Raw genomic sequence first — 25,902 nt, 5'->3', positions numbered from 1 at the left:
TTAATCAAGTCCAAGCAATGCTTGAACCGTGATCTTGGTAATGATTTGGTGAACATGTCTGCTGGATTTTCTTCCGATGCCACTTTCTCTACCATGATCTCCTTTGTCTCAATCATGTCTCTTACGAAGTGCAAACGAATGTCAATGTGTTTTGTCCTTTCATGATATACCTGATGATTTGCCAAATGAATGGCACTTTGGCTATCACAATGTATCTTCACACACCCTTGACTAATCCCCATTTCTCCAATCATACCTTTCAACCATATGGCTTCCTTGACCCCTTCAACAAGGGCTATGTATTCTGCTTGAGTTGTTGAAAGGGCTACAACTGATTGTTGATTTGCCTTTCAAGTTACTGCTGTACTGAACAATGTAAACACAAAACCTGACAAAGATTTTCTAGTGTCTACGTTACCTGCATAGTCCGCATCCACATATCCCTCCAAAGCATCCCTACCTGGTTGTGACCTTGTATACCTTAGACCACCTTTCAAAGATCCATTCAAATATCTCAGAACCCATTCAAATACCTTTCAACCATATGGCTTCCTTGACCCCTTCAGTATGTGGTTCCTATCACATAGCTAATAAGTAGCACACATAGATGTCTATTTCTTAAAATTTAATTCCAACAAAGATGAAGGGGGATTCAAAGGATTCCTTAATCATTGTTAATTATCTGAATCATAAACCTAATTTTGCATTCAGTAGAGTAATTCAACCCTGCAACTCTACTCAAATTTACTTTACTTTGACCCTTTAAAATAATTTTATTAATTACTAAGTTGAACGACAATCCTTATGAAGAACGATAAACTTACTACTTTATTATTTATTACGATTTGGTGCACTGCCAATCCATCAGAGATGCAGAGGATCAACACCACAATTGATCACTATAGAGATGTGATGGTTAACTAGTATAATATATAGTTTCCTATGATGATATATATACTAAAGATTAACACAATTCGTTAGAGACTAGTTAGTTGTCATTAGTTAGTCAGTTAGAGATTAACTCTATCATAGTTAGCATAATCATCTCTATATATGGTTATTGCATTGTACATATAGTATCTCTACAATCTTCTATTCAATACAATTTACACGGTTGATCACTATGGAGAGGAATATATGAAAGACATGATAAATTTAAGAAAATATAGAAGTCACAAAACAAGTTGTGTTAAAAATGCTTTAATACATAACTCCAAAGATTCGATCAAGTGTTAAAAATGACAAAATTTAGACTCTAAAGTTATGCGTTCGAACCCTATTAATACCTTATGAGGGAGGTAAATCTAAATACCTTTGTAAGTTCTCTTTGAGTTTGAAAGTCTTCCTTATCTTAGACTGAATACCATTCTCTCACCCTAAATTTATTGTAACAAAAATAGTTTCTTAAATACATTATTGATGAAAAATTATTCATAAATAAAAAACAAGTTTTTTTGCTATATTTTCAGTTAGGAACTAAAGTCTTCCGGTTTATTTTTGTAAGAGTAAAATATGTAATTTTTTTGATAAAAGTAAAAGATATAATTTTTATCGTAAGAGACAAACAGTCTCAAATTTTTTGTTGCAGACTAAAGTGGATCTTGACTAAGAAACAACATGCACCATTACATTATCACCTGTATTATATATTTACATATTTAACTTTCAGATCCGTTTCAATACCTACGACAGTATTTGAAACCCATTATTGACCAACACTCTATTATATATTATACAACAATATGAGATTTTTATTTTACATTATGAGCATTATGTTGCCACTTTACGTAGAATAAGATGAACACCATATTTAGGCTGAAGGGTAATCACTTGGGTTGGAGCATGAGCATAAGATGGAGAAAGTTCAAATGAGAATTTTTTTAAAATCATTGCCATTGCCATCTTTGCTTCCAACATGGAAAAATTTTGTCCAATGCAAATTCTTGGACCCCCTCCAAATGGAAAAAATGAAAATCTCCCATTTGTTGCTTTGGAAATTCCTCCAGAAAATCTCTCAGGATTGAACACCTTAGCATCTTCACCCCATAGTTCGGAGTCATGGTGAACCAAAACTATCGGTAAGGTAATTTGCACTCCGGCTGGTAATGTTAGGTTTCCAAGTTTGACATCTTTGTGAGTACTTCGAGAAGTCGCGATTGCGGGTGGGTATAATCTAAGAACCTCATACAAAATCATGGTGACCTGTCTCAAAGAAAGTTATCACAAAGTAAGTGTCAAAATCATGGATTTGAATTTCGTGGAGTAATTGCATGTGTTAAGAAGTTTTTTATCTCAACCATTTGATCATAAATTAATTGTCTATATCATTTTAATCCCGATTTTGTTATCGTGTAATCAAGACTGTCTAATCTCAGATTAACGGTTGAGATTGAAAACTATGTGTAACTGCACCATCAAAGCATATTCTCTTCATTATGAAGTGAAGAATGCAATACTTACAATCTTAAGTTGGTTTAGTCCATCAAAATCTGGTTTTTTATTGCCGAAGACTTGCAATACTTCCTCCCTTGCACGAGCTTGCCAATCAGGATACCTACTCAACAACATCATTGCCCAAACAAGCAAAACAGAAGTGGTCTCTTGCCCTGCAAAGTAGAATAGCTTGCATTCTTCTATTACATCGTCAAGACTCATTCCGACATCCTTATTGTTGTCGTGTTCTTCCATTTCTTTGTGATTCAACTCCAAAAGTATACCTAATAAATCATCCTTAGTTGCTTCACCCGCCTTTAGTGCGATCTCTCTCTTGTTAATCATATCAGTAAGTGAAGCTTTTATTTCTCTGTCAATTTCCTTCATCCTCCTATGGGTAGAGGTTGGTAGAAACCTGCAAAATAAAAATAATTAGTTCCGTAATTAACATGATATCATGTGAGTATTATTTCTAATATCTTCCTGACTATAAACCGTTGATTATTAAATCAATAGTTGTTATTACAAGCATGTGTGTAACAAATCATGTGCGTTAATTGTAAATATTCGTTGTTAATTAATGTTTGCTGCGAGAAATTATCGCGAGGGCTTGAATAAAATTCATTTCACATGCTTGATCTTGCATCAGACAACAAGAAATTGAATACACAAATTATTTGTACCTCCATCCAGGGATGAAAACTTGTATCATAACTTTCTTTGTAAGTTCAGCTTGCTCGATTTGAAGTTGAAATATTCTTTTTCCCTCTTCATAACTACTTCCAAATGCTGTTCTAGAAATAACATCACTCGCCAAATTTTGAAGGAAAGGCCAAACATCCAATTCACATGATCCATCTGATGACAACATTCTCTCCCATTTGGTAATCAAATCATCACAACTTTTGAAGAAAATTGGTAACATGATCTGTAGTGTAAAGGATAAACTAGGAGTTATAATTCCTCAGGTGAAACCAAATATGTGCATTAAGAACTCAAATCATGTTTTTTCATAAACCTAACTTCTGATTCTTGCAAAAGTATACTGTTCTAACATGGTTTAAAACGGCACGCAGGAAACTTGCCTTCAATTTTTCTATATTGAATGCCGGATTAATTAGCTTTCTGTGCTTGCTCCACTTTTCGCCCTCGAGGTTTACAAGACCATTAGCTAGTAACCTAACAAGCGGACTCGCATTAGGCTTTTGGAAGTCGTAGATTTTGTTAAGAACATATTTAATTAGCTCAGGATCTGAGATGTTCACCCTTGGCGTTGGTCCAAACCACATAAAAGAATTCTTTCCTGCATAACAAACATATACAAAAAATATATAAGCAGTTTATCATGGTGTGTTATTTGCAATGTTGTAGATCTCACACAATCTCCCCTCTGCAAAAATTGTTAAAAGAAAAAAACAACTAGATTCTCTTCTTTTCCTTGGAATTTCCCGTGTCCTGTTTTTTATTCTTGTTCTTCAAAACTTCACTGGTTTCTAAAATAACTGTGCCTAAAGCAAACATAGTGAAAGAAGTGGTATTCTCCATGCACTTAGTCAGATCTTGAGATGTTTATTACTTTTAAAATTTTAAAAGAATAAGGTATGTTGAGGTATAAATCAGATTTAGGTATATTTGTTTGTAACTAGATAGAGTTAGTCGGTGACTGTTACTTGCTATTCAAGTAACTAGTTTGTTAAGTTTGTTTTTACTTAGTTGAAATACTTACTATATAAGTAAACTCAATGATTGTAATCTATTAAGAGATTGATTGAATAATAATCAGTTTTGATTCTTTCACATAGTGTGCAATTCTCTCCTTCACTAAACTTTCCTCTAAAGAGTTGTCCCGTGAGCATAGCTCAGTTGGTAGGACAATGCATTATTATATGCAGGGGCCGAGGTTCGAACCCCAGACACCCCACTTATTCACCTTATAAGGTGAATTCTAGCCACTGGGTTACCTGACAAAAAAAGAAAGAAAGAGTTTTAACATATAAATGACTTTTTTTAGATATCAAACATTTTCAACTCATTCATAATCGATGTGCTTGAGGCAGCAGCTTAAGGACTCTTGCTCACAGATAACAATATTCTCATCGGTTAGATTAATTTAACGATTAAGATTTACTTCTAGAGGATGGAGGGACCAAAGAGAACCCACATCCATTTATGTTAAATATAACATGATCAAATACTTAATTGTCCACATGACACTTCTAAGTGTGGCAATCCCTAATAATTTGTGTATGTGGTCTATAAAATTAATTTTTGCTTATAATAGTGACTGGAGGAAGTATAAAATTATATATTTTTTTAGTATTTATCATATTTTCTTTATATCTACAAAATAATAAATAAAACAATTAATGTGTAATGGGGCACTCAAATAATTAAGTGGGGAAATAGAAAACAATTTAACACGAATCCTATCCAAATTTCAAAAAATAGGAGTTAAACCATTTTGTATTTTATATAAGAGTAAACTTAGATGAGTTGAGTTGAATTCAGGCGGTCACCAAAGTTAAGGTAAGTCACAGGTTTATAGAACGCATACAAAGGTATTTACATATCATTTATTAAAGAAATCTTCACATTGAAAGCTGTAGTTCAATCCATATTCTTGTAGGTGAGTAAAATTCTTAGCAACGCAACCAACTTTCATTGGCCAGAGTTAAACCAATTTAAACCATTTAAAATTATGCTAATCAATAATTAAACTACCCCTTTGTTCTCATGTATAAGCAAAGATTCCATTATTAAGTTCTTTTGTATTTGAAAAAAGAATCTCTGTTTATATTTGAAATTAAAGAGTCATTTTCCATTTTTTTTTTTTGCAATTATGCTATTTGTACCACTATTTTAGATCAACTTTTGGATAATTCTTATCATGCTTTCACAGTGTTCTTGTTTTCTCTTTGCAAATTTATCTCTATATTGTTTTTTACTAATAAGAAGAGAGAAAAGAACAATTATCCCAAAACTTGCCATAAAATGATTATAGAAATTAAGCGGGACACTTAAATCCAATGTTTATGGAAAAATTGAATAATAATCAAATATAATACATAAAATTAGAAAGATGAGAGTTTTTTTTTTATTTTTTTTATTTTTTATTTTAAGGTAGAAAGAAATATGAGAGTTTGTTGGGAACAAGAAGAGACATACCATATTTTGCAACACTATGATGGAAATAGGAAAACACACGAGGAGCAATATCATCAGAAAGATTCATAGGTTTAGATGTTGTTTCCTTTCTCATCTTAAGAAGATCTCTTATGTCTCCAACTAAAAGCCTATATGAATTCCCTTTTAGTCCTTGTTCTCTTAGAAATTTCTCTAGCTTCTTTGGCTTCAACCATAACCAATTCAGAATCTTCCATGCCCATATGAGTGAAAGTGTCATCAAAATGAACAGAACTATTGCTGTAGTTGTAGCCATTTATGTGTAGAGTACTAATTGGTGAATGAACGAAAGTAGGGAAAGATGATAAAATAAGAAGAATTTGGTGAGCAAGAAAGGAAGTATGATATGTTATGCTGCAATAAAAAAGTCTAAGATACATGTCCTTGACTAAGATTTTTGTCGGTTTGATATCTTACTTTATTAATTTTAAGAATACGAGAAGTAACAAATAGTCAACAATTCCTTAAAAAAAACAAATAATCCCTTCCTTTTTCTATCAATCTTTTCTGATGTTGTCAAAAACATATTTGATTCATTTTAAAAGTAAATGTCATTTTCCTCCGGTGTCAATTTCAGTGAGTTAAGTTCATACAAAGCTTGCTCTGATTTTAAACGAGGCCTTTGCAAGTGGGTGGTGGGATTGATCCATTTGAATTAGTCGATTCTGAGATCGAATACCGAATTTTTATAAAAAAAGAAAAAAAGGCAAATTTCATTTTCTTTTTAATACGTCTCCTTAATATTTTTTTTAGCAAAAACACTAGAGTGCATGACCAGGACTCTAATCCATATTATTAAAATATAAAAACATAAAAAAACAATTTAGAGGATTAGGCCTATACCCAAGATTATAAAGAGGCATGATAGATAACAACTGTCTGTTGTCATGTGAGCATAACTCAGTTGATAGGACAATACTTTATTATATGTAGGAGTCGGAGTTTGAACTCCGAACATTCCATTTATTCACTTTATAAGGTGAATTCTAGCCACTAAACTACCTAACTAAAAAAAAAGAAAAAGATAACAACTGTCTCGCTGAAAATTTTATCACAAAAGTTCAAAAGGAAAAAACCACACGGTAAAGGAAAAAATGAGTGCAGTAAGGAACTGTCAACAAAATCTAAGAAAAGAAAGTTCATTTCTTTTATGAAATTTGCCAAATGAAATAAACTATTATACTAAGATCATTCATAATGGAACTCCCTTGGGTGTTTAAATGAGTCTCACATACATAATTTATTTTATAATTTTTTAATATAAATATCTAATAAGCACTCAATTTCTCTAACTAAGCATCATAACAAAATTTATTAATATGTCCCACTAACAACTCTAAATTATTACATTTTTTTAACACTCATTTCTTTCATTATAAAATATTAAATGAAATTCACAAAAAAAATGAAGAGAGAAAAAGTCATTCTATAGACACCCTTGTCTATAAGCACCAACAAATATCACTTCATAATGGGGGTTCCTATTTAACTCGGTGTTAAATAGGTGAAGCACCCACCATTATAGATGGTATAAAAGGCTTAGTTGGTAATAATGATAATGCTCCACTTTCCTATTTTATCAAAAACACTCATTAATCAGTTTAGGAAGGTATTAGTTGTGTTGACTTCTTAGCAAAGCGTGGAGCGGCTTCCTCCTCAAATATCATGATTCACATCTCTCCTCCATCAAGCTTATTGAACCTCTTAGAAGCAGATTATGCGGGAACTTGGCCCTTAGATTGTAATTTTTTTCTTTCTTTCTTGGCCTTGTCACAGGGAAAAAATCAAAATGAAAATAAAGTTATATATCTTAACCAATCATTTCTACTCAGATTATGTGTGTCCTGATGTCGGACACGTGTACCGACACATATAATTACATCGAATTATGTGATTTTCTCAAAATATTAGGAGTATCAGCGTGCTAGTGCCTGTGTCGTGTCTGATGTCCGTGTTCATGTCTGTGCTTCGGTTATGACTAAGCACTATCAAGATTGTATTCCGAAGTATACTACACATTTGATCTTGTGAATAAACAATTCTACCTCTATGTCTTCCTTCTTTGGAGTTTGCTTTTCGGTATGTGGTGAGACTCCTTGCAGAAGGCTTCAACATTTGAATTATACCATTCAGACAGTGGTTCTTGGTCTGTTGTGGAAGGGTGAACCAAAAAGTTAAGGGACAGTCTCAACAAGTATATAAAAAAAAGAACAGCAATTAGGTTTTAAGAGACAACATAATAGACATGTAATGGAGACACTCCAAATAAAAACATGCCAGTTTTAATAGAAATGATACTGATCGTAAAGTTCTAACATCAACTACATACAAACATGGTGACTTTTTCGGTTAGATCCGCTTATAAGGTGATTGAAAAGTTGTTGGTTTTAGAGGGTAATTTGAATAGTTGTGAGAAAATGGTGTTTAGTCGTATTTGGAGGAGTCCGGCTCCCACAAAAGTGATGACTTTCTCGTGGACTCTCCTTTTAGACCATATTCCAACACGTTCAAACCTTGTGATTCGTAATGTGTTGGACAAGAACTCTGTCCTCAATTGTGTTTTCTGCGATTTGGGTGAAGAGACATATAACCATCTTTTTCTTCATTGTAATGTGGTGGACAAGACAAGGTGTGACAAAAGGTGTTGAGGTGGTTCAAGTTTAATTTTATTACTCCACCGAATTTATTTGTGCCCTTGGTGTGTTTGTTGTCGGAGGAGGCTAATCAAAGGAAATTTCGCAAAGGTGTGTTCTTAATTGTAACCTGCTTTGTACGGTGTATCAGATGTTTTTTCTCCGACACTTTTTTGGGGGTGTGTTAGTTTGGTTCCACTTAAATCTGGCACCATTGTATTTTTTCTGTTTGTTACCTTTTTCGTCTTGTGCGGGGAACCCGTATAATATATATGCCGTTTCAGAAAAAAATTGCCAATTTCCAACTTGTAAAAGTAAACAAAACCAATATGGCCACCAGCAGGGTTGGTTTTAATCAAACTGAGAGCAAATGTTAGATGATTAGAACATGCATCATTACTTTATCACATGTATACTCAATACATATGATAATATTTGAAAGAGGTTTTTGGGTGTACTCAAGGAATATTTGACTTCAAGACGAAAAATAATCCGTCGAAGTATAGAGATCCACTTAAAGGGTTAATATCTCCGAACAAATACTCTTTTATTATATTATGATCTTTTATTATATTATGAGCTTTCTGTTTTACATCATAAGAGTATTGTTTTATCAGCAATATTACAAGCATTCTAATAAGGAAATAAGAAAATTATAAATTTTACAATTCCAGTTTATGTAGAATTATATGAGCACCATACTGTGGCTGAAGCGTAATTACCGTAGCCGGGGCATGGGCATAACTTGGAGAAAGTTCAAATGAGAAACGTTGTAAAATCATTGCTATTGCCATCTTTGCTTCCAACATGGAAAAGTTCTGTCCAATGCAAATTCTAGGACCCCCTGCAAATGGAAAAAATGAATTTCTTCCATTGGTTGCTTTTAAAACACCTTCAGAAAATCTCTCGGGATTGAACACCTTAGCATCTTCACCCCATAGTTCTATGTCATGGTGAACCATAATTATCGATAAGAAAACCTGCACTCCGGCTGGCAATGCTAGGTTTCCAAGTTTAACATCTTTGTGAACTCTTCGAGCAAGTGCGATTACTGGTGGGTATAACCTAAGAACCTCATACAAAATCATGGTGACCTGTCTCAAAAAAGGTTATGTCAATCGTAAGTATCACGGCATATATTGTTTAATAAGAAGAGTAGAACACAATACTTACAATCTTAAGATGACTTAGCCCGTCAAAATCAGGTTTATTGTTGCCAAAGACCTGTAATACTTCTTCCCTTGCACGCGCTTGCCAATCGGGGTACCTACTCAATAACACCATTGTCCAAACAAGCAAAACAGAAGTGGTCTCTTGGCCTGCAAAGTAGAATAGCTTGCATTCCTCTATCACATCATCAAGACTCATTCCGACATCCTTATTGTTGCCATGTTCTTCCATTTCTTTGTGATTTGACTCTAAAAGTATACCTAACAAATCATCCTTAGTTGCTTCACCTGCCTTTAGTGCTCTTTCTCTGTTGTTAATCATATCTGTAAGCGAAGCTTTTATGTCTCTGTCAATTTCTTTCATTCTCCTAGGTGTAGCAGTGGGTAGAAACCTTCAAAATAAACATAATTAGTTTCACAATTAATATGTATAAAATGTTATAAATCATTGATCTGTAAATCAATAGTTGTTATTAAAAGTACAGGTATAAACTATCATGTCAGTCGTAAGATTATGTGTTGAACTATTCTCTTTTGGCATTCTTACTTTATTTTGTATTAACTATAAAGGAGCCAAATTTCTGCTTCTATATCACTAGCTTAACGGTGGTTGTTCACGTGTTTTGGAACCAACATTTGTTTCACAATGACTAGATTTTACTATAACAAGTTTCAGTAGGAGACTGCATCTTATCTTTCCATCACAATGATCAACAATGAATCTGCACAGAATACACTGATTCTGGTTGATGATTCCTATTTCTTAATAGTTATATAAAAAACGAAGCATTTTCATATTCAACATGCAATATAAAACCTAATCTTACCTCCATCCAGGGATATAAACTTTCATCATAATTTTAGTTGTAAGTTCAGCTTGTTCGGTTTGAAGTTGAAATATTCTTTTTCCCTCTTCATAACTACTTCCAAACGCTGCTCGAGAAATAACATCACTGGCAAAATTTTGAAGGAAAGGCCATACGTCCATTTCACATGATCCATCTGACGACAACATTTTCTCCCATTTGCTAATCAGATCATCGCAACTTTTGTGGAATATTGGTAACATGATCTGTTTGTAAGAGACAGAGGTGTTAAATTAAGCGCACATGCATTAAGAATTCAAGTCATGTTTTCTTATAAACCTAATTTGTGATGCTTGAAAAGTTATATGCTGCAGAATAGATAAACACATTTGGATTCTATATCCTGTAAAGGGAAACTTTCCTTCAATTTTTCTAAATGGAATGCAGGATTGATTATCTTTCTGTGCTTGCTCCACTGTTCTCCCTCAAGACTTACAAGACCATTAGCTAGTAACCTGACAAGCGGGTTCGCATTAGGCTTTTGGAAGTCGTAAATTTTGTTTAATACATCTTTAATTTGGTCAGGATCTGTTATGTTCACCCTTGGTGTTGGTCCAAACCAGATAAAAGAGTTCTTTCCTGCATGCCAAAGATATGCAAAAAGTAGTAAACAACACGAATTGATGAGAATAAAGCAACTTATTATAGTGTACTAATTTCCATTGGAATATTTGAATACAGAACCTGAAGTGTTAATATTTTCTATGTAGGTAGATATTATGTATTGCCAATTTAAAAATATTAGGCCTTTCCAAATATTTGGTTCATGCTCCACCCTATTTTAATATTTTCACTGAAAATAACCAAAGTCATAGGTAGGAAGTTAGTTACGAATTTGGATACAATCCAAAGTCCTTTCCTCTGAATGTTCCCTCTGCAAGAGAAGTATTATCTATGGATTTAGTGGGAATCTGAGATGGTTTTACATCCAAAAGAGAAATAATGAGATTACTCTGATATGTAGTATAAGTATGAACTATGGTTATGATCCTCAGCGTTTGGATCCTCTACGGCTGCAATATGGTGCAGGCAACTCTTACTCCCAACTGGATTGTCCGCAACCGTCCTATCTCTCGGCTGAATCATAGCTGAGATTAATCTAAGGACTAATGTCAACACTCTTAACTATTAGATTATTTCAAAGGTTGAAAACTTGATAGGGAGGGATGTAGAAATTAGAATGATTCTAAGTCAAAATATATGCATTATAAAGAATGATAAAATAAAAATACTAGGCTTAATTGCACTATTGGTAACCCATTTGGGGTTGGCCTAGTGGTTGGTTTGGGATATTGGAGTTTGTTCCTCTAGAGGTCTCAGGTTCGATTCTCTCTGCTGCCAATTTCGGTGGGCTAAGTCCATACAGAGCTTGCTCTGGCTTTAAACCGGGCCCCCGCAAGTGGGCAGTGGGATTGGTCCCTTCGGATTAGTCGATTCTTGGATCGGATACCGAGTTTTAAAAAAAAAAATTGCACTATTGGTCTTCCTATTTTTATCATTTTACGGAATCAGTCCCACTCTGTTATAGTTTGACAATTTTGGTCTCTATCAAACAGTTGGTATAAAATATGACATGTTTGAATGAAGTTATTAGATGATTTTCTTACAATTTCATAGATTTTGATCTTTTCCCATCATAAAATCATATACACGTCATTTTAAAGCATATCACATAATCAATTTTTAGTTCAAAACCATGATTGAGGGAAAAAAACTGTAAACCAGATGGAACTTGTTAAATAATGCTCCATTGCACTAGTTAAGAAAATAAACATAATAATAGTATATTGGAACTTGTGCGGTCAAACCCTTAAATATGTGCAAAAATGCTCTTTTCAATGCAAAATCGTCACTAGCTAGTTAATACTACCTCCGTCCCTAATTACAGTGTCCTTTTGAAAAAATAACGGGAATTAAGATAGTGGATATTTATATTAAATATGTTTGTAATTACTATTGTTTTTACAAATTTATCCTTCAAGAGAGAGAGTTGGTTTATGTTTTCAACATGTTATTTATTGCTGATTGAAGAAAAAGATGTTGTACCCAAAAAAAAAAATGAATAATAAATAAGGGCATGTATGAAAAGAAATAATTAATGTAGTTGGAAATAGCAAAGGGGTCTTATAAAAAGGAAAAAAAAAATTCTCAAAAGGATCTTATAATTAGGGACGGAGGTAATACTATTATTTTGTGATCGGGTTTAAACTCAGGACCTCCAATTCCTTCAATCCTTAACTCAAGCCCCTAAGTGGAACACTATTAGTCTACAGGGGATGGAGATCATGTATTAAATGGATTTTTCGATGAAAAATTGCTTAATTAATCAAGATGAGAGTTTGTTATAAAAAGAGACATACCATGTTTTGTAACACTTTGATGTACAAAGGAATACACACGAGGCACAATATCATCAGAAAGATTCATAGGTTTAGATGTTGCTTCCTTTCTCATCTTAAGAAGATCATTCATGTCTCCAACTAAAAGCCTATATGAATTTCCTTTTAGTCCTTGTTCTCTTAGCAACTTTTCTAGCTTTTTTGGCTTCAACCATAACCAATTCAAAATCCTCCATGCCCATATGAGAGAAAGTGTCATCAAGGTGAAGAGAATTATTGTTGTAGTTGTAGCCATTTCTGCGTTCAGAGTAATAATTGGTGGACGAAAGAAAGTAGGGGAAGATGATAAAGTGATAAAACAAGAATAAAGCTTAGCAAGAAAGAAGTATGATTTGATTTGATATGCTGTACTTTAAAACGTCCACGACACATGTCTTTGACTAAGAGTTTTCTTGGTTTCACATTTCTTATCGACACACTATAGGAACAGGAGCATCCATAACGTACACACTCATTTTTGAGTTTTTAAATAGATATCATGACATATAACTTATTTATAATTTTTTAATAGTAGTATCTAATAAGAATTCAATCCCTTCAACCCAGCATTTCACAATTTTTTTTAAATAAAATTCATTAATTAACTATCAATAACTTTATATTACTCAATTTCAAATTTTTTAATATTAAAAGAGTGGGGGTACCGCTTAAAAGTGAAGTTATTAAGTAAGACCTCGGGTCTTATAAAACCTTGAAAAAGATTCTCCACAATGAAGATACCTAATAAATACTGAGTCTTAAATAGTTAAGACCTTCCAATTGAAGATGGTCTTATGACCTAATTTTTTAGGTAGATCCAAATACTTTTTTTATTTTTGAAGGGTCTTCTATTGATGTGTTAATGTTTATATACAGGTGAATGGCATATTATCTATGTCAATAACAATTTTTTAAAACAAGTCAATAACAATTTTTATTTATCTCTTTATATACTTTATTCACTAGAAGAGGAAATTTTTAATTTTTTTAAACCAAAGAATAATTTAACTAGCCTATCAAAATTGTTATTTTTACTACCGTAATTGTTTTTGTTATTTATACTAAAAAAAAATATTTCAATTAAACTTGTGCAATGCACACAGTGATCGTACCTGATCAGATGGTGACTGCCGAAGCTATTTAACACGGTGAAGTGAGCAGTGAACTCATGGCAGATCGTCCCACGAGTCAATGGAGTTCCTCCTCAGGTTTTTAAACTAGGTCATGGCTCCTCACCGGAGGGTGTTAACGAAGAGCTTGCATTTAACGGCGCCTCACACCGATTTTTAAGTGAGGACGACCTCAATGTTCTCTATATGCTAGCTCGTCTAGATTTGTTGTTCCATCGTCGGAGTCCATTTGGGGTGGTTTCTCCAATCCGCGAGGGATTTGGGCGTCGCAGATGCGTCATGTCAAAGGATCGTAAGCCATACGGTTGCTTCGAGCATCGTGATCGTCCTCAGAGTCAAGGAGGACCAAGAATGTATGTTGTGTCTTGGTGGTGACCTCCTTGGGGGAGATCGTCGAAGGGATCTCTTTCTCGGTGAACGCCGACTGTGGCTCACAGATCTCACGATGACGGAATGTCGGGGAGATCAGAATCTGGACGGGCGAGGGCTCATTCCTCTTCTGTTACGGGTTGGGGAAGGATCGTGATGGAGGGGGGAGGGGGCTTGGCTGACTTTTTGACCGTTCTAAGTTAGCAAAGCGTCGATTTTGCTCCTCGGTTATCGACATTTTTTGTGGAACTGTGCGAAATAGGTAGTTAACCAAAGTATCAGTTTGAGTGGAATTGTCCTCCACCTCGTCAAGTCGTGGAGGACCGTAGAGGGGTGGTTCTTGCACGTGTGTTGCTGGCTGGGAAATCGGTGGTGAGCTTCCAGGTCCGGGACTGGTTGTAGGAGATGGAGTGGCGGGTTGGCACCATTGGCAATCATAATATTTTAGATTGAAAAGCTTTGGTATTTTGTATGTAAAAAACAAGGATAACTTGTGATTTCGCAAAAACGGTGCCACTGATTGTACCTGATCAGAAGGTGATTGCCAGTGCTATCTAACGCGGTGGTTGTAAGATGGTGGAATGCGTCAATTTGAATACAGGAACGGCGGGGGGGGGGGGGGGTACTTGTAGACAATCTGACGCTCAAGTTAGTGGAGGTAAAAAATAGGGGTTTAGAGATAAGAGAGATTCTACCTTAGGGACTACGAGGAGTCCCCTTTATATAGAGGTGGGTGTTTGTAGAGCCGTTGTATGGCGGAAAGTGACGTTACAGTTCATTTGAACTTGTCGCTTTTGCTCTGAGCACCCCCTCGCAGGGAAGGGGTATGTTGCGAGTAATATTGCCAAATGCAGAATTTGGGTTGTGTTTGTATTGGGCTTAAGCAATTGGGCCATAGGGCTATGACCGATTCATAACATAAAGCTTAAAAAATACGATTTAGGATTTAATAAAAATCGTCGAGGTTCGCCCATTCAGGTGGAAATCGTCCTGTTAGATTATTTGTAGGAGCAGTCACAACCACAATGTCGGACAATATCCACAATTGTGGATACAATATTGTCGTTGTCATAGCCTCTGCAATGAAATCTTACCGCGATTGTGTTAGATCCTCAATCATGTCTATGGTCGTGTCGTAACTACATCAGAAACCTACTATCCACAATTTCAACGACCACGACCGTAACCTGAATTTAAAATCATAGCGAAAACATTAGACTCAAATTGAATATTACTCACCAACAAATGTGGATTTTACCGTGGCAGATTAGAAATCCAGTGTGGTAGCAAAACGATGGTAGTGTTTAGTGCTCGAGTGAAACATAAAATGTATTTGTAACAGTTGTAACATATATTCCTTTCGATAGAAAAGGGGAGTTAGGGTCTAAAAGTCCTAGCTCAACTAGTAAATCAAAGTTAGGGTCTAAAGAAAAAAGGTCAACAAAAAATCAAAGTTTTAATTCGAAGATGCATCAAGTTCTGAATACTCTGATGAAATCAGACTCTGATGAATCTAAGTTCTAAAGGCAACAAGTTCTGATGGACACTTCAGTAAGTCAACATTATGAAGAGACTCTAATAAGTTTTGTTTTCTTCTAAAGGAATGTCATTTCAAAGTTCTGATAGTACTGTTTGTCTTCTTCTGACTACATGCAGTAACAAATAAAGAACTTCAATGGCAAAGAAAATGTAACAAATCATTATATAAGAAGCAAACGATTTTTCTTGTACTATTTAACGACATTATCCATTAGAGGCAAAGCTTTCAAATATGATCAAAGCTTCTAAAGGATGAATTTGACGCACTAACACTTTTCAAACAACGGCTCTATCATTCTCCCCATTATAAGGACCGACGCAGTTTGTAGAAGTAAGAAATTACAAAAAATTTACAATTGCTAAAACTCTGATAATTTCAAAAGAGCACAAATACTTAAAGTGGGTTAATAGTGTTTTTCACCCCTGTAATTTATGTCATTTTCGGTTTTCGCCCCTATAAAATTTTCGGTTTGATTTGCACCCTCGTAAAACTTTTATTTTCCAGAAAACACCCTTAATAGGTCATTCAAAAACCAAAATTTCTTGAAAAAAAATTATGAAAATGGCCTATTAGGTGTGTTTTTTGGAAAATAAAATTTTTACGAGGGTGAAAATCAAACCGAAAATTTTATAGGGGCGAAAACCGAAAATGACATATATTACAGGGGTGAAAAGCATTATTAACCCTAAATTTTATATCTTAGAATTTCTTAGTGTCAGGAGTTTCTTGTAATTTAAGTTTTGTTTACCACTCTCTGATTATAAAGTGTAAACACACACAAATTTATTTGATAAACTATGATTTTATAAGTCCTCTTGTGTGAGACAAGGAAGTCTTAATTTTGTGTGCTTGAGCAATTGTAATCTTGTGTAATTATAGTGAAAAATCCATTGAAAGTGCAAGAGGACTAGACCAATCTCTGATTAGATTTCTTTATGTATCATACTAATATAGATAATATTTCACTTTTCTCTTCTTTCTCTATTCTTCTTCTTCCTCTCACTTTTTCTTATCTATATTATATTGTTATCTCGATTTTGGGGTATCAAGTCATTAATTAGGCTTGAACCTTTCAATCTTTGATATTCTCTATTTTTTCTTAGGAAGGGTAAAATTGAGAAAACCCTTAGAAACTCTAAGTTCGGGGGTCGTTTTCGTTACGGGAAGGTGTTAAGCACCCGTAACGACTATAGTATTCTATAGGAACCGCTTTCCTAGCTTTATGTCTACGCTTTACTTTTATGCTTATTTATTGAAAAAGAGAATTTATTTAGGTTAAGGATTTGGAAAGAAAGTGTATGAGATTTCATTTTATTGGACTTGGAGAGGTTTTTACCTCTTGCCTACATACCCTTTTAAGGGATCAAAATTCCATGTAGTTCTCTTCCAAAAGTATTTTTGGTGTGTTTCAATTGATTTTAGTTTTTGAAAATGGTTTTGAAGAAGAGAAAGAGGCCGTAAAGGCATGAGAGGAAAAGATAGTGAATTGTTGGTTCAATTATTAACGAAAAAAGTGTCTAAGTAGAAATTAAGATTTATTTGAATTTGATTAAGAAAATAAAGGAAAATACAATGGAGTTTTGACTCCAAGGTTTATTAGGAAAGATTTGAGTGATGGAATTAATTTGCTTTGAAAAATGAATATTTTCTAAGTACCGCGTCTCCTAAACATACATCTAAAACGGTAAACATACAACGTGTGTGCGTGTCGGTGCTTGTGTCGGTGTACATCACTATAGAGAGTCCATTGTCCTTTACATTGCCCTAGTTTACATGCTATGGTCTTGTAAGGAATTAAAAGGAAATTAAACTACCAAAAATTACACGTCCATTTGACATAGAAATTAAAAAGGTAAAGTGGCTAAACTATGAGAGATGGGGATGAAATGGTAAAATGCTCAAGAAATGGATGAAAAATGAAATAAAATGGTTAGTAGTATAAGGCATAAAATGGTAAGAAAAAAGTAAGCAATTGAATATGAGATAAAACGGCAAAATGACGACAATAACCAAAATATAAAAGGAAACACATTACTTGAAACACAAGAAACTAACAAAACATATTAAAAACAGTAACACAAGCATATGATCAGTAGCATATTAATCACAAGATTGCATATTAATCACTCATACCATGGATCAAGATATTATGAACAAAAAGTGGCAAGAAATTGCACAAAATTCCACTAGAAAAGAAGAAAAACAATCAAGAAAATACACATATACTTTTATCAATTTTTGACATGTAAAAACAACACAAAGATATCAAAAATGCATTAAAGAACACATAGGGATCTTTTAGGAATTTTATGAGAAAAATTGAACAAGCAGAGGTTCAAACAGCAAGCAAACAAGGTGTGAGTAGCAAGAAAATAGCAAGAAAACAAAGAAAACCAAAGATAGAGGCCCAAGCCCAACGCCTAAAAGCCTGGGTGCACAGGAACCACAGGATTGATCCAGGGAATCAAACCCTAGATCAAACGGCCAGGATTGAAGGGAAATGGACCGGTTTTGGACCGGTCCAGTTCACTGTGTAACACCCCGTTTTCCCAATATACAAATTTCTTAAACAATTATCAGAGTAAAAACCATAAACGGGATATCACATAGAAACGTAATCCAAAAACAGTTAAATAATAATTTAACCTTCACAATATCTTTAACATAGCAGCGGAATATTAAATTCAAAAATCATAAATCAGTTTGGCACGTAGGCCCCATCAAAATAGTTCATATTCCATAACTTAATAAAAATAACATATTATCCACGTAAGAGAATGAAGCATGTTATAGCATATAACCCCATCCCGTTACGTATCAGAGCGACCTAGACGACACGGTGAAGGCAAGGCCACTCACGACGACAACTGCACACTAATCACGATCACCTGCAAGTTACCCATACGAAGGGCAACATTTTCAAGCAGAAGGGGTGAGATTTCGTAATAAAATAACATTAATCAATGTAATTGCGAATCATAATTAACATCATAAACATTCCATTATTAACTTTGCATAAATGCTAAACAGTTATCACGTAATCATATATCCAATTCATTATGAACAACGAAACATAATCAAATAACACTTATCACATAATCACATATTCATTCATTATCAACAAGGCATCTTAATCATGACAATGTGACAATGCTCCTAGACTCCTTATATGCATGTGGTACCAATCGTCATCATAAGTATTAATATACTTTAATCGTGCGGAGGACAAAGCTCCTATAAAACGTGCGGAGGACAAAGCTCCTAATTTTCGTGGTGAGGACTAAGCTCAATGATATGCTATGCATGGACACATATGAACAAAACATCATAATCATCGTAATCATGTGCATTCAATAACTTGATGCAAAACGTCATCATTTTCATTATATTCATATATAAACATTGCATACTCAGTTAAATAACAGCAGCAGCATAGTCAAGTCGCATAACAGCAAGGAGATATCAATATATCAACAACAATTTACTAGAATCATAATCATTTCAATTATATCTTACATATTGCATAATACCTTAATCATGCTCAAATAATATCAACTTAACTCAATAGCTTTACAGACTGCATTAAACGTTATCATAAGGTTTCATTACCAATTAGGGGTTCACTCTGGACCAAAAAGTGCGACACAGATCGCACAAACACATAATCAAGTTCATCCTGGTTGTACTCGCGAGGCGAGAGTACTTACTCGCCATGGCGAGCACCACTCAACTCACAAACTAAGCTTGTTCTGGGTTCCCTCTGATCCTACATTCATTCCTAATCAATACTAGGTAAGTTCAGGTACTCAAAGGCATACAAGATTCAACTAAAAAGGTCGAAACACGAAATATGACATGCACTCTGCCTAAGCTCGCGAGGCGAGGAAGGTTGCTCGCCATGGCGAGTTGAACCAAACAACTCGCGAGGCGAAGGAAAGGGGCTCGCGTGGCGAGCGATGAAGTTCATCACTCGCGAGGCGAGGATCATCACTCGCCGTGGCGAGCGATGAACAGAAGCACGGGCAGACTAGGGTTTTTCTCAAAAATCCAACACACAACATGGTTCAAAGCCTAATTTTGATTCCAGAATTCATCCTAAACATATTCTAAGGTTAAAGGACGGTTTCAACATCAATCTAAACAAGTTTTACCGTTTGATCATCAATTTTTAGGGTTTTAACCTAATTCCAAAACTTTTCTAAATCAATCCTAACTTTGTCAATTAATCATCAGAATTACAACAATCAATGCTATTGAATTACTAGTCTCACCCTTACCTGGTTATGAAGAAATCGCAGCTCTCTCTATGCTCTTCTCCCTTTTCCAAAAGTTTTCACGTACAATGAGTTTCTAAAATTTTAGGTCTTCTCCTATTTATACCTCTTTCTAATAACTTATCTTATCTCACTTCCTCCCCCAAAACTATCTAAAATATCAAAACAGCCCTCAACTAAATATTTTATATTATTTTCAAATCTTTATTTTATTTAACAATAAAATAAATCTCATATCATAATCAAATCCTTCAATACTCATAACTTAACACGTCATCGATCAAATCATCAAAACATACCAAAATCATGCATATACTATATAATTATCATATAATCGCCTAAACTCGATTAAATAAACGATTAAACGAAAGTGGGCGTTACAACTCTCCCCCACTTAAAGGATTTTCGTCCTCGAAAATTTACCTCAAGCAAACAACTCTGGATAAGACTCCAGCATCTTACTCTCAAGCTCCCACGTCAAGCTTTCACCAGTCGCTCCCGACCAAACGACTCTCACGAGAGGTATCTCCTTGCCTCTCAACGTCTTCACTTTACGATCATCAATCCTCAACGGCAAAGTCTCTACCGTAAGGTTGTCTCTAATTTGCACATCGTCGCTTTGGATTACATGAGATGGATCCGGAACATACTTTCGAAGTTGCGACACATGGAAAACGTTGTGCAAATTCGAAAGATGCGGCGGTAAACCCACTCGGTAAGCCACCGTTCCAACTCTTTCCAATATCTGATACGGACCAATGAACTTCGGGGTCAACTTCTTTGACTTCAAAGCACGTCCTACACCAGTCATAGGAGTGACTCTCAAAAACACGTGGTCTCCTTCTTGGAATTCAAGATCTTTTCTACGCTTATCATGATAACTCTTTTGTCGACTCTGCGACGCCTTCATTTTCTCTTGGATCATCTGAACTTTCTCAGTAGTTTGCTGAACAATCTCTGGTCCTAAGACCACTCTTTCTCCTGATTCAAACCAACACAACGGAGTTCTGCATCTCCGACCATACAAAGCCTCGAACGGTGCCATTCCAATACTAGAATGATAACTATTATTATAAGTGAACTCGATCAACGGAAGATGACTATCCCAAGTTCCTCCTTGCTCAAGAACACAAATTCTCAACAAATCCTCTAGCGACTGAATTGTTCTCTCCGACTGACCATCTGTCTGTGGATGATACGCCGAACTCAATCTCAACTTCGAACCCAAGGCCTCTTGCAAACTTTTCCAAAATCTAGAAGTAAATCTTGGATCTCTATCTGATACAATGCTCGAAGGAACACCATGCAACTTCACAATCTCCTTGATGTAAATCTCTGCCAACTGGGCAACAGGGAAACTAATATTAATAGGTAGAAAATGAGTTGACTTCGTCAACCTATCAACAATAACCCAAATTGCGTCGTTCCCTCTAGGAGTATTTGGCAAACTCGTCACAAAATCCATGGATATACTATCCCATTTCCATTCTGGCACGTCTAAAGGTACCATCATCCCAGCAGGTTTCTGATGCTCAACTTTCGACTTCTGACAAATTAAACAGGAATACACAAACTGTGCCACATCTCGTTTCAAACCAGACCACCAGAAAATCTTCTTTAAATCATGATACATCTTCGTAGCTCCCGGATGAATACTCAAGCTACTTCTATGACTCTCTTCAAGAATCATCTTCTTAATCTCTTCATTGTCTGGGATACAAATTCTTCCTCGGAATCTCAACACACCTTGATTGTCGATTTTAAAATCACTGTCTTCAGTCTGATCTCTAGCAACCAACAAGTCCACAAACTTTACATCAACTTTCTGTGCTTCCTTGATATCTTTCAGAAATTCACTATCAATCTTCAGCATACCCAGTTTCACACTCTGAGGTGACCATTCGCAAACCAAACTCATATCTCTAAACTGTTCAAGCAATTCGAACTCTCTGACCATCATGGCGGACATATGCAATGTCTTCCTACTCAAGGCATCTGCAACAACATTAGCTTTACCTGGATGATAATTCAAACCAAAGTCATAATCCTTCAACAATTCAAGCCATCTTCGCTGTCTCATATTCAATTCCTTCTGATCGAACAAATACTTCAAACTCTTGTGATCACTAAACACCTCAAACCTCGAACCATACAAGTAATGTCTCCATATCTTCAATACAAAGACTACGGCCGCCAACTCGAGATCATGCGTAGGATAATTCTTCTCATGAACTCTCAACTGTCTTGAAGCATAAGCTACCACTTTACCTTCTTGCATAAGTACACCTCCTAAACCCAACTTGGACGCATCACAATATACCACAAAAGGTTCATCTGACTTCGGCAAAATTAACACTGGAGCAGTTGTCAAACGCTTCTTCAATTCACCGAAACTTTTCTCACAATGAACGTCCCACACAAAAGTTTTACCTTTACAAGTCAATTGCGTTAGCGGAAGAGCTAACTTAGAAAACCCTTCAATAAACCTTCTATAGTAACCAGCTAAACCCAAGAAACTTCTAATCTCAGTAACTGACTTAGGAGTCTCCCACTGTGATACCGCTTCAACTTTAGACGGATCCACTGCAATACCATCACCAGAAATAACATGGCCTAGAAAACTCACTTCTTTCAACCAGAATTCACACTTAGACAATTTAGCATAAAGCTTCTTCTCTTTCAACACTTGTAAGACAATCTTCAGATGCTCAGCATGTTCTTCTTCAGTCTTGGAGTAGATCAAAATATCGTCGATAAACACAACCACAAACCGATCCAAAAATGCATGGAAGATGCGATTCATATACTCCATAAACACTCCAGGTGCATTGGTCACACCGAAAGGCATAACTTTATATTCATAGTGACCATAACGCGTTCTGAAAGCCGTCTTCTGCATATCTTCGTCTTTTACTTTAATCTGGTGATAACCTGATCTCAAATCAATCTTGCTGAAAACTCGTGCACCCACTAGCTGATCCATCAAATCATCAATTCTCGGAAGTGGATACCTATTCTTGATAGTTACCTTGTTCAACTGTCGATAATCAATACACAACCGCATACTACCATCTTTCTTCTTTACTAGCAAAACCGGCGCTCCCCAAGGTGAAACACTTGGTCTAACAAACTTCTTCTCAAGCAAGTCTTCTAACTGTTTCTTCAACTCAGATAACTCAGAAGCAGACATACGATAAGGTGCCATCGAGACCGGCTTCGTTCCAGGAACAAGATCAATAGAAAATTCAACTTCTCTCTCTGGAGGCACATCAGGAATCTCATCCGGAAAAACTTCAGGAAATTCACACACCACCGGTAACCTGTCAATCACTGCTTGATTCTCAATAGATAAAGTAGCCATCAACGAAAACATCAAGATACCGTCGCGTTCCAGTTGCTTCAGCTGCTTAGTAGATAAAAACTCTGCACCACTTTCCTCTTCGACGGAAGAGAAATGTACTGACTTGCTAAAACAATTAATAAGAACGTGGTTGTACTCTAACCAGTTCATACCCAAAATCACATCCATACCACTCAAAGGTAGACAAACTAAATCCATTTCAAAATCACGACCAAACATAGACAAAAGACATTTCAAACATACGAGAGAAGTAGTCACCGAACCCTTAGCTGGAGTTTCGACAACCATCTCTCCATTCATATCAGACAAAACAAGACCCAAAGCAGAAACACAATCGAAAGCAATAAAACAATGCGTAGCACCAGTATCAATAATAGCAACTAAAGGAGTATTATTAATATAGCAAGTACCTCTGATCAAACGATCCTCATTCTCTGTCTGAGTCCCAGTCAAAGCAAAGACCCTACCAGTAGTCGGCGCCCTCTTAGGCTGAGTACATTGTGAACTAATGTGACCCTCTCCGTTGCAATTAAAGCAAACAATGTCTGTACGGTTGCAATCAGCTACAACATGACCCTTCTTACCACACCGGACACACTTCTTGATTTCCTCAGGGCAGACGTTGCTCTTGTGGCCTTTCTCACCACAATTGAAACACACAATCTCTGCAGCATCCTTCTTCTTAGGCCGCCTAACATCGACCATCTTCTGTTTTCCTTTGTCAGCGGGGGCACTGTACGGCTTAGGACGACTCTGCTGTCCCTTGCCCTTCCTTTCATTCACTACCTTGTAGTGAGCCTTCGTATCCTCTTCGTAGATCCTGCAGCTATTAACCAAATCCTGAAAAACTCTCAGCTGTTGGTATCCAATCGCCCTCTTAATGTCGGGCCTCAAACCGTTCTCGAACTTGATGCATCTCGAAAACTCAGCATTCTCTGCAGTATAGTGCGGATAGAACTTAGACAGCTCCACGAACTTGGCAGCATACTCTGTCACGGACATATTTCCTTGCTTCAGCTCAAGGAATTCGATCTCTTTCTTCCCGCGAACATCTTCTGGAAAGTATCTTCTCAGGAACTCTCTCCTGAAAACAGCCCAAGTCACAACAGCTCCTTCCTGCTCGAGGGTAGGCAGAATAGCAACCCACCAGTCATCAGCTTCATCGGCCAGCTGATGAGTACCAAACCGCACCTTCTGATCTTCAGTGCACTGCATAACTCGGAAAATCCTCTCAATCTCCTTAAGCCACGTCTGGGCTCCATCAGGGTCATAACGTCCTTTGAAAGTCGGAGGGTTCTTCTTCATGAACGTCTCCAACATCCTAGCTTCAGCATTCGCACCAGCATTCACGTTAGGTTGTTGTCCCACAGCTTGGGCAACAGCTTGAAGAGCAGTAGCTAACGCAGCATCATTCCTTCCAGCCATTTCGGATATTCTACGAAAGTAGCAACAACAACTTAAGATAGTAATATAAATATTACTAAGACTCGACACGACTCTCTAATTGACCGGACGGATCGACCTGCTCTGATACCAATTGTAACACCCCGTTTTCCCAATATACAAATTTCTTAAACAATTATCAGAGTAAAAACCATAAACGGGATATCACATAGAAACGTAATCCAAAAAAAGTTAAATAATAATTTAACCTTCACAATATCTTTAACATAGCAGCGGAATATTAAATTCAAAAATCATAAATCAGTTTGGCACGTAGGCCCCATCAAAATAGTTCATATTCCATAACTTAATAAAAATAACATATTATCCACGTAAGAGAATGAAGCATGTTATAGCATATAACCCCATCCCGTTACGTATCAGAGCGACCTAGACGACACGGTGAAGGCAAGGCCACTCACGACGACAACTGCACACTAAGCACGATCACCTGCAAGTTACCCATACGAAGGGCAACATTTTCAAGCAGAAGGGGTGAGATTTCGTAATAAAATAACATTAATCAATGTAATTGCGAATCATAATTAACATCATAAACATTCCATTATTAACTTTGCATAAATGCTAAACAGTTATCACGTAATCATATATCCAATTCATTATGAACAACGAAACATAATCAAATAACACTTATCACATAATCACATATTCATTCATTATCAACAAGGCATCTTAATCATGACAATGTGACAATGCTCCTAGACTCCTTATATGCATGTGGTACCAATCGTCATCATAAGTATTAATATACTTTAATCGTGCGGAGGACAAAGCTCCTATAAAACGTGCGGAGGACAAAGCTCCTAATTTTCGTGGTGAGGACTAAGCTCAATGATATGCTATGCATGGACACATATGAACAAAACATCATAATCATCGTAATCATGTGCATTCAATAACTTGATGCAAAACGTCATCATTTTCATTATATTCATATATAAACATTGCATACTCAGTTAAATAACAGCAGCAGCATAGTCAAGTCGCATAACAGCAAGGAGATATCAATATATCAACAACAATTTACTAGAATTATAATCATTTCAATTATATCTTACATATTGCATAATACCTTAATCATGCTCAAATAATATCAACTTAA

At 35.7% G+C, this 25,902-nt stretch overlaps 2 protein-coding genes across 5 annotated transcripts in view; both read right to left on the bottom strand.

The window, feature by feature from the left end:
- Window positions 1-1,606: 1,606 nt before the first annotated feature.
- On the bottom strand, window positions 1,607-5,994 carry LOC25487130 (cytochrome P450 72A68-like). The gene is made up of 5 exons (XM_013608989.3): window positions 5,599-5,994; window positions 3,519-3,736; window positions 3,117-3,361; window positions 2,461-2,848; window positions 1,607-2,202 (listed from the first exon to the last, which is right to left on the bottom strand). Exons 1-5 carry the CDS (start codon window positions 5,870-5,872, stop codon window positions 1,771-1,773), a joined length of 1,557 nt encoding a protein of 518 aa, XP_013464443.1. The 5' UTR covers window positions 5,873-5,994; the 3' UTR covers window positions 1,607-1,770.
- A 2,777-nt stretch (window positions 5,995-8,771) lies between these two features.
- Window positions 8,772-25,902, bottom strand: part of LOC25487128 (cytochrome P450 72A68-like) — a 39,192-nt gene continuing 22,061 nt past the window's right edge. For 2 of the 4 annotated variants that reach the window (XM_039830668.1, XM_039830667.1), the window contains exons 3-5: window positions 10,246-10,490; window positions 9,423-9,810; window positions 8,772-9,343 (exon numbers count right to left, since the gene is read on the bottom strand). In XM_039830668.1, the coding sequence (XP_039686602.1) occupies window positions 8,912-9,343; window positions 9,423-9,810; window positions 10,246-10,490 (1,065 nt within the window). In that variant the 3' untranslated portion in view covers window positions 8,772-8,911. Of the gene's footprint in view, window positions 9,344-9,422; window positions 9,811-10,245; window positions 10,491-10,645; window positions 10,864-12,644; window positions 13,107-25,902 lie in introns of those variants that run through there. The other 2 variants (XM_024776387.1, XM_039830666.1) reach the window with 2 other exon arrangements.

Source organism: Medicago truncatula, chromosome 2, assembly GCF_003473485.1.
Source record: "Medicago truncatula cultivar Jemalong A17 chromosome 2, MtrunA17r5.0-ANR, whole genome shotgun sequence".
Taxonomy (NCBI): Eukaryota; Viridiplantae; Streptophyta; class Magnoliopsida; order Fabales; family Fabaceae; genus Medicago; species Medicago truncatula.
Note: the sequence above shows the minus strand (reverse complement) of the source record. Positions and strands in the feature narration are given on the sequence as shown.

Coding starts and splice junctions, on each gene's coding strand:
- LOC25487130 (XM_013608989.3), bottom strand. CDS start 5,872: ATGGCTACAACTACAGCAATAGTTCTGTTCATTTTGATGACACTTTCA. Junction 3,737..5,598: donor TCATAGTGTTGCAAAATATG/GTATGTCTCTTC, acceptor TTTGTTATGCAG/GAAAGAATTCTTTTATGTGG. Junction 2,203..2,460: donor GACTAAACCAACTTAAGATT/GTAAGTATTGCA, acceptor TCTTTGAGACAG/GTCACCATGATTTTGTATGA.